Source organism: Mustela erminea, chromosome 10 (assembly GCF_009829155.1).
Source record: "Mustela erminea isolate mMusErm1 chromosome 10, mMusErm1.Pri, whole genome shotgun sequence".
NCBI classification, from domain to species: domain Eukaryota; kingdom Metazoa; phylum Chordata; class Mammalia; order Carnivora; family Mustelidae; genus Mustela; species Mustela erminea.
In genome coordinates this window covers 79,617,086-79,630,432 of record NC_045623.1, presented here as the reverse complement: position 1 = coordinate 79,630,432, position 13,347 = coordinate 79,617,086, and the positions used below count along the sequence as shown (strand labels likewise).

Sequence of the window (13,347 nt, the reverse complement as noted above, 5' to 3'; positions counted from 1 at the left end):
AGCCTCAATGAGCCTTTGTCTCCACTTGTCGGAGAGACCACTCCTTGCTCTGTGTCCTTAAACTATTGCTGGGATTCCGTGTCAGTCACAGAGAATTTACCCAGATTGCTTTGATTCAGTTTTGACAATGTATAAGTTTCATCTTAGGGTTTTCCCCCTCTTCCTATTGGTATCTCTCCATTGAGTCACACCATGAATTTAAACTCAGGAGCCCCTCAAGATATGCATTTTCATGGACTTCTATAATGAAAATGTGTTCTTTTATTTTTTTAGCTGATTCTGACCCTAGCAAGCCCAGCATCATGCACAGCAATGTTTATGTGTAACCTACACCTGTTGTGTCAACCTCCATAATGTTGTTTCAGCACAAAGCATTCAGCTTTACTTGAAATTACATTAACATCTTATTATGCCTGTGGCAGATGTGTTCTTACTAAACTCCCACAGTTCTGGAAATTTTGCTCTGATGTCATTTCTGTGTTACAAGTTAGGAAATTGGGACTCCAGCTGAGCAACTTACCCAGGCCTCATCTTTAGAGTCACCTCTTCTGGGTGTTTCTTTCTTACATATCGTCCTGCCTCCCTCTGTGTAAAAAAAGACACATGACTGGAACCTACCAAGGAGAACGGAACTAAATGATTCCTTTTGTCTGACATTTCGCTTCTTGGGTTCAAAACATTTCTCAGCAAACTAATTCCTCTATTTTTCTTTCTAGGTTTTCCAGAAGGAACTGGGAAAGCGAACAGGAACTGTTCAGGTACTGAAGCGATCAGGCCGAGAGCTAATTGAAAACAGTCGCGATGACACCACGTGGGTGAAAGGACAGCTCCAGGAACTTAGCACTCGCTGGGACACTGTGTGCAAACTCTCTGTCTCCAAGCAAAGCCGACTTGAGCAGGCCTTAAAACAGGTCAGAGACTTTGGTGGGGACCACCAAAGACATTCTCATTTCTTTATCAGGATCAGTTCCACCCAGCCTCAAAATGAACATATAGTCAAACACTTGATCTTCCTTCTGCATGTTCTACAAGATTTTAATGTTCATTTGTATTGGAGGAAAAAAATGAATTCAGTTGGTTTTCAAAGAACTACAAATGAAAGATGCCCTTTGTGGGAGGCTTTGATAGGGCCATTGGTGCCTCTGATGCACTAATGAGTTCAGGCCCAACCCTTTCCCTGCCATACCCCAGTGTTCAGGACAATGGCTGCAGAGAGGTTCAATCTGTTGTGCTTGGTTATTTCAGGCGGAAGAGTTTCGGGACACAGTCCACATGCTGTTGGAGTGGCTTTCTGAAGCAGAGCAAACGCTTCGCTTTCGGGGAGCACTTCCTGATGACACAGAGGCTTTACAGTCTCTCATTGACACCCACAAGGTAATCCAGCCCCAGCGTGAACTGACCCATGCCACCCACCAGGGTGAGGGTGGCCCGCCACTAAAGGAAAGTAGCTTTTTGCTTGGGAATTTCAGATCTCACATGCAAAGAACTAGAACCAGAATAAGCCCAGCTTACTGGTTTAGCAAGAATGAGAGACAGATGACTGGTGGGTTTTATGACACCTTAAAGATCACTCATTTATCTTTACAGAAGTAATGCATGTTGGTTGTAAACAAGTGAAACAACGTGGTATCATATGAAGAAAACTGGACTATTCCAGCCTCTCTAGACTTCTCGCCTGCACATGGCTTGGTTTGGCTTTCCTTGTGTTACCAGTTTTGGGCCCTGAGCCTCTTACCAAGCTGCAGAATATAATACAGTATCTGGGTCTACAATCTGTCCTAATAAGATGGGAAATACTTCCTTTTTTAATTTTTGTGTTACCCACCAGGGGATTTTAATCTTGATTTTGGCACATGGTATTCTGTTGCTTGTATTTTTAAAATATCATGTTTTATAGCTGTCATTTGTCCAAGACAGTGCTCACTGTTTATACACACAGAAGTGAATCCAAACGGGATTTTTTCAAAAAGAGAGAAACAAATTCAGAATAGGACAAGGGTCGTGCCCAGCCTGGGAAAAGGGGCTCCTGTCTGTGTCCCTCCTTGCGCTTTGTCATCTGTAGTAGAGACAGTCATTCTTGTATAAACCCTTCACCTCCTCCCATCTTTTAGAACTGGGAAGAAAGTACCAGAGACACCAGGATGCAGGCTTTAGGGGCCTGTGTGAACACCCACAGAGGGAAAAACTGCATTGAAATCTTTCCTCCTGCACTGTGTAAGCTAACAGTGCTGCTAGAATAGATTTCTTCAGTTTTGGTTTTCAAATCTTTTTTGTTTAGGAGTTCATGAAGAAAGTGGAAGAAAAGAGAGCGGATGTTAGCACAGCGGTAGCAATGGGAGAGGCCATTCTGGCGGTCTGCCACCCTGACTGCATCACTACCATCAAGCACTGGATCACCATCATCCGGGCTCGCTTTGAGGAGGTGAGTTCCTGGTTTTAGAGGAAGACGACACGTACCCCACACGGTGGATTTATAGGGGAAACAATGCTACTGAGCTTTGTCCACCTACCCACCAGATAAGGAATTTTTCACTCATTTTGGATATCTCAGTAAGAAGTTAGCGTTTTAGTGATGACTGTTTCCTTGATGATGAGATAATGAGCAGCAGTCTGGAAGAATGGTGCTGGTGTGATAACATGTTCTCTGATGAATTCCAATGGACTCGGTTTTGTGTCTCTCCTTTCTTCCTGAGAAATCCTGTGTTTAATAGGACGTACGTGCTGCATTTGTTTCCAGGAGTGACTGATTGCTTATTCCAGCTCTGTCACTGGAGTAAGAGTGAGGCCTCTTGAGTGCTTCGGGGGTCTTCCTCCTGAAGGTCATTTTAGGATCAGATGACAAAATGGACTTTGGAAACAAAGGATGTGCTTGACTGAGACAGGCAATGGTTTCTCTCTCCCCAGGTCCTGACCTGGGCTAAGCAGCACCAGCAACGTCTTGAAACAGCCCTATCAGAACTGGTGGCTAATGCCGAGCTCTTGGAAGAACTTCTGGCTTGGATTCAGTGGGCCGAGACCACCCTCATTCAGCGGGACCAGGAGCCAATCCCTCAGAACATTGACCGAGTGAAAGCCCTTATCGCCGAGCATCAGGTATCTTAGCGGAGTCCGGCTTCAGGCATTTCCTTTGTGGCTACTGGAGCCCATTTCCTTAGCCCTGTCTATCTGTTTTTAAATGGTTGCTTATCATATTTGCACAGACTTAGCTTAAAACAACACATGTGTATTATCTTGCAAGTTCTGTGGGGCATGAGTCCTCTGGGTCCTCCTCTCAGTGTCTTACTGGGCCAAATCAAGGCGTCAGCCAGCACTGTAGCTCTTGCCCAGGCTCAGTCAAGTTGCTGGCAGAATCACCTCCTTGTGTTTGTGGGACCCGGGTCTCCGTTTTCTTGCTGGCTGTCAGCCAGGAGTCACTCTTGGCTCCCAGAGGCTGCCCTCAGGTCTTAGCTGACCACACTCACAGTGAGGCAGCATAGGTCTTCAATGCCAGCAGGAGAGTCTCTCCAGTCTGCTCAGACAGATCTTATATGGTAAAATGTATTCAAGGGAACTATTCTCCCATTCTTTTCACCGCTGTGACCCTCCCTCAAGGGGAGGGGCTGATACAGGGCATGTACCCCAGGAGTGGGACTCCTGTGGGCCATCTCGGAAATCAGCCAAAGTTTTACACCTGGGTGCAGAAAGTTCTCTTGCCTGAACCCAGAGATGGGCAAGAACAGCACATCAAACTAAACTGAACAAAGGAAAGCTCAATTGAGCTGCCTTCGTAATATATCCTCGGGAGGCAAAGATGGTTTTGTTTTTTTTTTCTTAAAGATTTTATTTATTTATTTGACAGAGCGAGATCACAGTAGGCAGAGAGGCAGGCAGAGAGAGAGAGAGGGAAGCAGGCTCCCTGCTGAGCAGAGAGCCCGATGCGGAACTCGATCCCAGGATCTTGAGATCATGACCTGAGCCGAAGGCAGCGGCTTAACCCACTGAGCCACCCAGGCGCCCCAAAGATGGTTTTTAACCGTGATCATTTACACTGATAACAAGTGTGGATCTTGGTTAATTATACTGTGGATATACAGTCTTTTTAGTATATATAAATAATTAGACCTAAACCTTGAAAACCTCCTGTATTCCTGTCAAGGTTATATACTTTGACACCTTCTCTTCTGAAAGGTTATCTTCATATTCAAGGCCACTCCTCTCCCTTCTGTGATCCCCTCTTTTACTTGTGTCTTCAAGCTCTCCCATTCTCTTTGCTCTTTCCTCCAAACCTTCTAGACATGGTCCTCTCAACCCTGTGTTCCCTTTGAATTACCCTCATTGTTCCCTCCCTCCTTCTTCAAACAAGCTTCTGGTCCCCTGTCTTCTCTCCTTGTTTCCCACTCACTACCCAGGCCCTTGGGGTCTGGCTTCCATCCCAACTAATACTATCCCAGTCACATCCCACTGATCAAATCCAGCTAATGCTTTCAGTCTCCATCTTACTTGACATGTGACAGAGTTGCCTCTTCCTTCTGAAAACTCTTCTTTGGACTCTTGTCCTATCTTGTTTTTCTCCCCTCTCTCTGACTGTTCCTTCTCAGTCTTCTCAGCTGGTTCCTCTTCCTCTCTCCTTGTTAGTGTGTGTTTGCTGAACAAGTTCCATTCTTTACCCTCTTCTCACACAGCTGAGGTCTTACCTAGTCCAACAGCTTCAGCTGCCGCCTGTAATCCAAATTTTTCACATCTATTTCATCTCCAGTACCATTATGTCTTGAAGTCTAGATGTACGATAAACCAGAGGCAGTGCTAAAACTCCATGTTACCTGTGCCACACCTTACCCTCCCAAGCCTGCCTCCTTGTCTATCCACCTTCTGTGATGTGTCCAGGATGCCTGCCTTTCCTATGCCCCCCACATCTGGCCAACCACTGGGCTCTAGCTGTCCTACTTCCAGAATACCTCTTGGTTCTGTCTAGGCCCGCACCATGTTTCGCCTCAGTTACTGCAGTGGTTTCCTAACTCATTCCCCACCATGTTTTGTCTTCTACACTGAAGCAGGAACCATAGCTCTAAAATAAGGATCTCATCAGGCCTCTTCTCTGGATCAAAATCACTCAGTTGCCTTTCATTGCTCTCCAAATAAAATCCCAGTCCCTTAGCCAAACACAAGGCCTTAATGGATCTTTCTCCTACCTACCTCTCCAGCCCTCCATCCTGCCGTTCTTGTGATTGCATCTTGGGCTCAGCCAGTGATCCAAACGGCCCTGGCTCACTAGACCATCAGGCTCCCTGGATCTCTCTGCACTGTGCCTTCTGCTGGGACTGCCCTCTACCCAGTCCTTGGCCAGTTCTTCATCCCTCGCTACTCCGCTGGAGCCCATCTCTGGGCAGCTCTCCTTGGCATCTCGGCCTGTGGGGTGCTCATCCTTGGTCTATTTTTGCCATCCTGGGTGGCATTCATTGCACTGACTTCCTGGTTTTCCTCACTCAGTTGTGAGCTTCTTGGAATCAGAAGCCATGTCTGATCCCTTCAGGTTTCCAGCATCTGATGAAGAGCCTTGCTCAGCTGTGTTTCTTGAAAGGAATGAGACAGTGTACAAAAAGGCATCTGTTCCATCATGAGCCTGGGCTTTGTGAGTAAGAAGTTGCTGGATTCTGTCTTAGTCCAAGAAAATGCTGAATTCTGTTCCCTGTTTGTGTTTGACAGACGTTTATGGAGGAGATGACTCGCAAACAGCCTGACGTGGACCGGGTCACGAAGACATACAAAAGGAAGAATGTAGAGCCTGCTCACACGCCTTTCATCGAGAAATCCCGCAGTGGCAGCAGTAGGTTTCTTGTCTCCTGTATTGGGGTGTTTCATTCTGGCTGTTGGAAGATGAGCACTTCCCAAGTCCCTGTCAGTAAACTTCTTTTTGGGGTGCCTGGCTGGCGCAGTCAGTAGAGCATGCAACTCTTGATCTCAGGATCGTAAATTCAAGCCCCGTATTGACTGTGGAGCCTACTTTAAAACAAAACTAAACTAAACTAAAACATTTTTTTGAAACTCACTTTTCTTACACCAACACATAGTAACTATATTCCATTTTCATGGACTGGCCTAAAATTTTGAAGTAGTCAGCAGATTGTCTTTGCAGTGTTCTTTCTGTTGTTGTGGTCATCAGTGCCAGCTGTTCATATTTGGTTTGCACTCATTTAATTATCAGATAAATCAGTTCCTGTAGAGCCATTGGTTTTTTGGTTGAGTTGATTTCCTCAGTTCGCTATGGACAGAATAAATGGGAGATAGGAGACAAATACCCGTTGGCTGGGAGGGCGAGCAGTAATTTTGAAATTAGTATGCTTAATACCTGAATATTTCCAGGTCCCAGGTTTCTTTTCACATTTACTGACCAGTTACCGTTTTGTAGTGTCCTGAGTTAACCCATATGGCACTTTCTCTTTGTGAACTGACAAAACCAGATTTTCTAATCTCGCAGTTATTTTTCCTTTTAGGGAAGTCCTTGAATCAGCCCACACCTCCTCCCATGCCAATCCTTTCACAGTCCGAAGCAAAAAATCCACGGATCAACCAGCTGTCCGCCCGCTGGCAGCAGGTGTGGCTGTTAGCACTGGAGCGGCAGCGGAAGCTGAACGACGCCTTGGATCGCCTGGAGGAGGTGAGGCCCTGCCCAGCAGCCTTCCCTGAAGGGAGGTGACGTCTTACCTTCTGAGGCCCTCTTACTGTGATCTGTGCACCTTGACCAGCTTCTCTAGAAGTAGAAACACACCAGGGTGAGCCAGTACTCTGTCCCTTAGGCCTCCTAGGAGAAAAGCACGTGGGTGAGGAGATGGCTTACAACAGGGTAGACCATAGCACCTAGGTGTAGAAAGCAAGCAGGCAACCAGACGGTCCATTTGAGGGCCGGCCTGTGACCCGACCCTCCTCAATCCCTGGCTGTGGTCAAAAATCAGGAGCATGCCTTTGCAAAGTTACCTCCAAGTGTGTAGCTAATCACAGTAGCCACCATTATTGAGCCCTCTATGTAAAGATCTAAGATACTCAACTATGATATAAGGGTAACTTTTATAACCTTGTTATTCCCCTAGTCGTCACTAATCTATTTTTAAGTATCATTAACCCCCCTAAAAAATATAGTACTACACTTCCTAGTTTCTGAAACCTCTAATACCTTTCATATTTTTTTTATTTATGCGTATCAAAGCAGCTATGCCCGGAAGTGAGTGTTCTGTGTTTTTTGTTGTTATTTCTGTAGGTCAGTTGAGTTTTAAGCATATTTGGCTTTTGGCTTTTTTTTTTTTTTTCCCTATTCCTGCCAACTTTGGAGTTTGAAAGACCAGGGGGAAAACTGCTGCACTGTCTCAGTCATTTTGAGTCTCTCTCACTAACATTGTCCAAGCAGCTCAACATCACCTTGCCCACTGCACAGGCCTGCTGTTGTCTGCCAAAGCCAAATATTTCACATGGAAGTCAGACAGGCAGTTTGCCCCCTCTGGTGCCATTCCAAAGAAACATGCTTGCGTGCAGGGTTGGATCGTTAATGCTTCCAGCCAGAACTCGAATGATCTCATCTCAGAAAATGATGGGAAACATGAGCCTTCTGACATGGGCCTCTCTGTGATCATGGTTCTTCCCAAATCACAAAAGTAAGGAGTGCTAAGGACTTCTCTTCTGGGATAGAATCCATTCCCTCACGTCTAAGAAGGTGATCCTTTGAAAAAGTGCAAAGGGAAAGCCAGGCTGGCTCCACCCATTCTTGTTCTACGTGCTGCGTAGTTTCCGTGGTGGTCACGCAGTTAACTGTTTCTCTCACTGCTTCATTATGCCATAGCCCATGTAAAGAATCACGGCTTTAAGTGAAGGATCCAGATTGTGCCTTCATCAAAGAGGCAACATATGGATATCATTGTTGATGCCCCTCTGGAAGGCCTGCATGGCTTTACTGAATGTCTGGAAGTTCGGGTATGCTCTGGGAAGGTTTGAGGGCCAAAATAGTAAGTCTTGTTGACACCTGTGATTTCTTTCTAGTTGAAAGAATTTGCCAACTTTGACTTTGATGTCTGGAGGAAAAAGTATATGCGTTGGATGAATCACAAAAAATCTCGGGTGATGGACTTCTTCCGGCGAATTGACAAGGACCAGGATGGGAAGATAACACGGCAAGAGTTTATTGATGGCATTCTAGCATCCAGTGAGTTCACTCATAGTTGCAAACATGGGTCACACCCGGATTCCTTGCACTTGGTGAAGGCCCGTGATATTCTGGCTAGTCTTTCTGAGGTTAAAGCTGTAGTCTTAAGGAAGAAGTAATGTAACTCCTTATTACTAAAATTAGCCCATCATTTTGATGGAAAGAAGAGCTTCATTTTGAAGGAAAGAGGAGCTTCATTTTGCTGGGAATTAAAAAAACAAAACAAAACCGGTCTTGTTTGATAGTATGACAAATAAAACCTGTTTGAAGTATAGGTTAAGAAGCCAACTTTGTGAATGAGGAGGTTCTAAGTAAAATGAGAAAATATATTTTTCTTAATAACAGTTTCTGACATCTGTATAACAGCTTACAAAATACAGGATCTCATTTTTAGCAGGAAAAATAATTGAGGCATAAAATAGTTCAGTAACTTGCCAGGATCACAAAGCACATCTCGCACATCTCACAGCTGTGCTGCTTTTTATGGCTGGCCAGGACAGGCCTGTCTGCAGAGGTGATATTTGAGGGAAGAGTTAGAGGCAAGGGGGAACAACAGGTATGAAGCACTGAGGTGGGCGTGAATGTGGCATGTTCTAGGAATAGAAAGATTAACATGGCTGGGTTTTCATGATCTAGGGAAGTGGTAAGAGATGAAGTTGGAAGGATCAGCAGCCAGTTCATGTGTGGCCTAGTAGGCCCTGGGGAAGAGAGTAGATCTGATCTCTTATTTACTCTAGAGGCAGTGGGAAACCACCAGAGGTTTTCACGTGAGAAATCTGGTTTATGTTTTAATAAATCACTCTGGCTACTGTAAGTGTTCACACTTCCTTTGGGAAGCAATTTGTCAAGAACCTAAGGCAGTTGCCTAAACATAGAAAATACTTCATCCTATTCCAAATTGTCACTATCCTGAAATCATCGAAGTATCCAACAGTAGATAAGAGTTGATGAGTAAATTTTTATGTTGGATGGTAGATCTATGGGTAGTTACAATATTATGTCTTTTGGTATATCTGAAATACTGTTTTGTTTTGGTTTTTTAATTGCATGGAGGAGGAGGGAATCTATAAGCAAAAACACCAAAAAACTTAACAGTGAATAGTCTTTGGGTAATCTATCTCTAGGTGACTTTTTAAAAAAAATCTTCTTTAGGGGCGCCTGGGTGGCTCAGTGGTTTGGGCTGCTGCCTTCGGCTCGGGTCATGATCTCAGGGTCCTGGGATCGAGCCCCGCATCGGGCTCTCTGCTCCGCAGGGAGCCTGCTTCCCTCTCTCTCTCTCTCTCTCTCTACCTGCCTCTCTGCCTACTTGTGATCTCTGTCTGTCAAATAAATAAATAAAATCTTTTAAAAAAAAAAAATCTTCTTTATAACATTTTATCTTCTAAATGAGCATGTATTGCATTTCAGAAAAAAAGCAAGACATAAATATTTCTTCTTTCAAGAAGTATTTGCATGCCCTCCAGCAACCCAAATAAGCCATCTTAGTTAATGTTCCAAATGTGATTATTTTTCTTCAGAGTTCCCTACCACCAAGTTGGAGATGACTGCTGTTGCTGACATTTTTGACCGAGATGGAGATGGCTACATTGATTACTATGAATTTGTGGCTGCTCTCCATCCCAACAAGGATGCTTATCGCCCAACAACTGACGCAGATAAAATTGAAGATGAGGTATGGGAAATTACTGTATTTTTTTTTTTTTTTTTTTTTTTTTTTAAGATTTTATTTATTTATTTGACAGAGAGAGATCACAAGTAGGCAGAGAGACAGGCAGAGAGAGAGAGAGGAGGAAGCAGGCTCCCTGCTGAGCAGAGAGCCTGATGCGGGACTCGATCCCAGGACTCTGAGATCATGACCTGAGCCGAAGGCAGCGGCTTAACCCACTGAGCCACCCAGGCGCCCGGGAAATTACTGTATTTTGAGCAAACTTTTGACCACAGTGGTTGGGTGCAGTGGCCATATCAGCCCCGTGACTCATCTGTTATAAGATCATTATCTGGAGTCCTGTTTGGGGATCCTCATTTGAAGGATGACTCCCCATAGGATCTCTGGCTGTTGAGCTCTCTCTTGCAGTCTAGATGACTTCTCACTCAAAAGACTCAACATCCATGTGATTCCTCCAAAGTTCACAAACCTACACATTCATCCCGGTTCATAGGTACCATGTTGCTTAGAACAGACGCCACTCTTAGTCCTAGGAATCCCACATCAGGATCCAGGGGCAGTGGTCTTCAAAGGAAGCACTTAAGGAGTAAAATGTGAAGTAGTGTTTAAGATGGTGTGTACTCACCAAGCTTTCTGCCTACTTAAGGGCTTTTTCACATTGGAAATCACACTCATCACCTTGAAAATAGAAAATTCATTAGTAACACATGGAGAATCTAGGATCTGTTAATCCAGAAATGAGAGAAATTAGTGGGGCAGGTCGTGGGTATGGCCTGGAACATCCCAGGACTGACTTCTGGAACTCAAAGGTTCCTAGGTGGAAATTCAAATCAGTTCATAATTTGCTTGATTTGATTTGCTTTTGATGCATATTAGCACATTTCTCTGAAGGAACTTCAAAGCAAATGTGTAATGTGTATTAATTTGGAGTAGAGGATAAATGCATGTATCAAAAGCTAAAACACCTCAAAAGAAACAAAATGAATAGCTTTCTGCTTACATGTAAAAACCTTTGTTTCTCTAAGAGAAGTCTTGTTTTACCCTTCACACTTTTCTTTTTTTGTTGTTTACAACCAATAGGTCACAAGACAAGTGGCTCAGTGCAAGTGTGCAAAAAGGTTTCAGGTGGAGCAGATTGGAGAGAATAAATACCGGGTAAGGAAGAGAAAACCAGTCCTTTGTGGTGGTGGCCCTTACAGGTGAAAGCAGCCTGACACACAGCAGGTGGGGTGATCCCACCTTTCCGCTGCCAGTGCTGGGAGGACCGGGCCAGGCGGACTTAAGATACGGTCACTCTCTGGCCCTCATGTGTGGATTCCAAATGTCAGGTGTCCTGTTGAGCTAAGCCTAGTGCCCTGCATAATTCCACCTGGAAAATAGTTCCATACTTAGCTACAAGTAGCTTGAATGTGAGTTCCAGCACAGGAGACATTTCAAAGTCCTGTCTTTGGCTGACCAGAGTCTTTAGGGAGACGGTGCCACCTGTGCCAGTTATCTGAAGACTAACCCATCACCCCAAAGCACTGCTCCCAGGCTCAGAGAGGGCTGAAAGAACTCCGTCAAGGTCCCAAGGGACACTCTGTGTGCTCTGAGCTGGGTTACAAATAGGGCCTAGATGGACTAAGGGGACACCAGCTCAGTAGTCTTCCCTGGAAAGCTGTGCTGTGGACATAATTCAACCATGAATTATGCTGTGTTTTAGCTGGTTTTAGGACCAGGGTTAGGGGATAGAAGGGATCTGAAACAACACTTCTAAAATATATTTAGCAGCTTATCCAGATTCTGTCAATTCCTAAGGAAAACCTAGGATTGATAAAGAGGGTTCAGATCATCTGTTGTTAGAAATAAGTTAGAAATAGGTCCATCAGATTAGTACATCAAAATGTCTTCAAAGTACACCAAAACCACCCTGGGCTACTCTTAGTTGGGGTGTATTGGATGACTCTGCCCTGGATCCAGCCCAGGGCATTTAGTAAGTAAATAAAACTGTAAGCAGTCTTGTGCTTGCTTTTTGTTGCTTTTTATTTTCTTGTTGTTGTTTTTTTATTGTGAGAGAAATGAATTAACAAGAGAAATCAGTAGAGTGGAAAAGTTAGGTCTTATTAATTTGTAAAACCACGCCCCCTGGTAGAACCTTGTGAAGAACATGCTTAAAGACTGGTAATGTGATTGCATGATTTTCATTCCTTAGTGTTAATATGACAAAATGTTCTCTTTTTTTTCTTCTATTTCCTCCATCCTTTACTCTTTTGTCTGTAGTTCTTCCTCGGCAATCAGGTACAGTGTGCCTTGCAACATTCTCCTTGGTGGAAATGGTCTGTGTAGCTCATGCTGCCTGTTCTTTGCTGTGGGGAGAGGACATGATCTGAAGCATGCCTGGGTCACATCTGGTTGTCTTACCAAGTGGAGAAACTGCCAGCAGGGCTAATATTATGAAGCTGTCTTAACAGCAGGATATAAGTTTTGTTTTTTTTTTTTTTTAAAGGAGATGAAATTTTCCATCCAAAATTAGATTGTCTAAAGCCAGTATTATGCAGGACTGGTTCAGGGGAATTTGAAGCTGTGATATCAATCCATCCCACTTCTTTTTAGAACAGGAAATCAGAATAGCAAACAGCACAGATCTGTCTTTTGACAGATAACATAAATTTTATGGCATACATGAAGTCAAAAAGACTTGGGGTACTCTGTTCATATACCTTATTTACTTGCATTTATAGCATATTTTATTATAAGGTGCCTGAGAACTGTAGTATAGCAATCATGATTTGGTCATAGCCTGAAGTTGGCTGATTATGTCCAGTTAGCCAGAATCTAAGGGATCAAATTAGACTTGCAAGAGGAGATTGAATGCTTTTGACTCCACTTGGTAATTCTAACCTTATAGACCTTTTGAGGGCTCTGGGGTCCTGTGTCTTCAAATGGAAGGAAGTTGCATGGGTAAAGTCTGTCTTGTGATGTGAAATCAGAAACACTAACAGTTGATTTGAGGCCCTCAGTCAGTGTTAAGTCCCAGGCACCGCAGTAATCATTCACTACAGTAATATTCTGGGCCAGTGGGAGGAACAGAGGGTAGAAACAAAAGACAAGAACAGTGAAAGAGGGCTTAAAATATCATTGCAGCACAGTGCCGAGGCATACCTCAAAGCTGGGCCTGTTTCCCAATACCTGCATGTGGGACCCAGGCGTCCTCTGAAGTGTCATTGATGTCCCGTCCAACGCTTCACTGACTGGCAGAGGGTCAGACAAGTTAGTTCCAATGTTGGAACAGAATCACAGGGTCCGTTTTGTGCATGAGGCACCTGCGATCTGAGGGCACCCATGCTGACAGTCACACAGCCAGTGTCAGAGCCACTGCAAGAACCCGGGTCATCATAAGGGATTTTCCAGTTAAGGGAACCAAAGTTACTGTTGCCCCATGACATTTCTGGCATCTCTGCCTCACTGATAGCCCAGCTCTGCCAGGTTTGCACAGGTTTCCAGTTTTAGGGCTGTGGAAGCCCCTTTTCCCACT

The 13,347-nt window shown here is 44.4% G+C and overlaps 1 protein-coding gene across 1 annotated transcript in view; it reads left to right on the top strand.

Annotated features, from left to right (window-relative positions):
* MACF1 (microtubule actin crosslinking factor 1) overlaps window positions 1-13,347 on the top strand; it is a 339,095-nt gene that overhangs the window by 312,280 nt on the left and 13,468 nt on the right. The window contains 9 exon segments of the mRNA XM_032302100.1: window positions 717-911; window positions 1,246-1,374; window positions 2,279-2,422; window positions 2,905-3,093; window positions 5,683-5,803; window positions 6,471-6,634; window positions 8,005-8,167; window positions 9,685-9,839; window positions 10,914-10,988. Coding sequence (XP_032157991.1) covers window positions 717-911; window positions 1,246-1,374; window positions 2,279-2,422; window positions 2,905-3,093; window positions 5,683-5,803; window positions 6,471-6,634; window positions 8,005-8,167; window positions 9,685-9,839; window positions 10,914-10,988 — 1,335 coding nt within the window.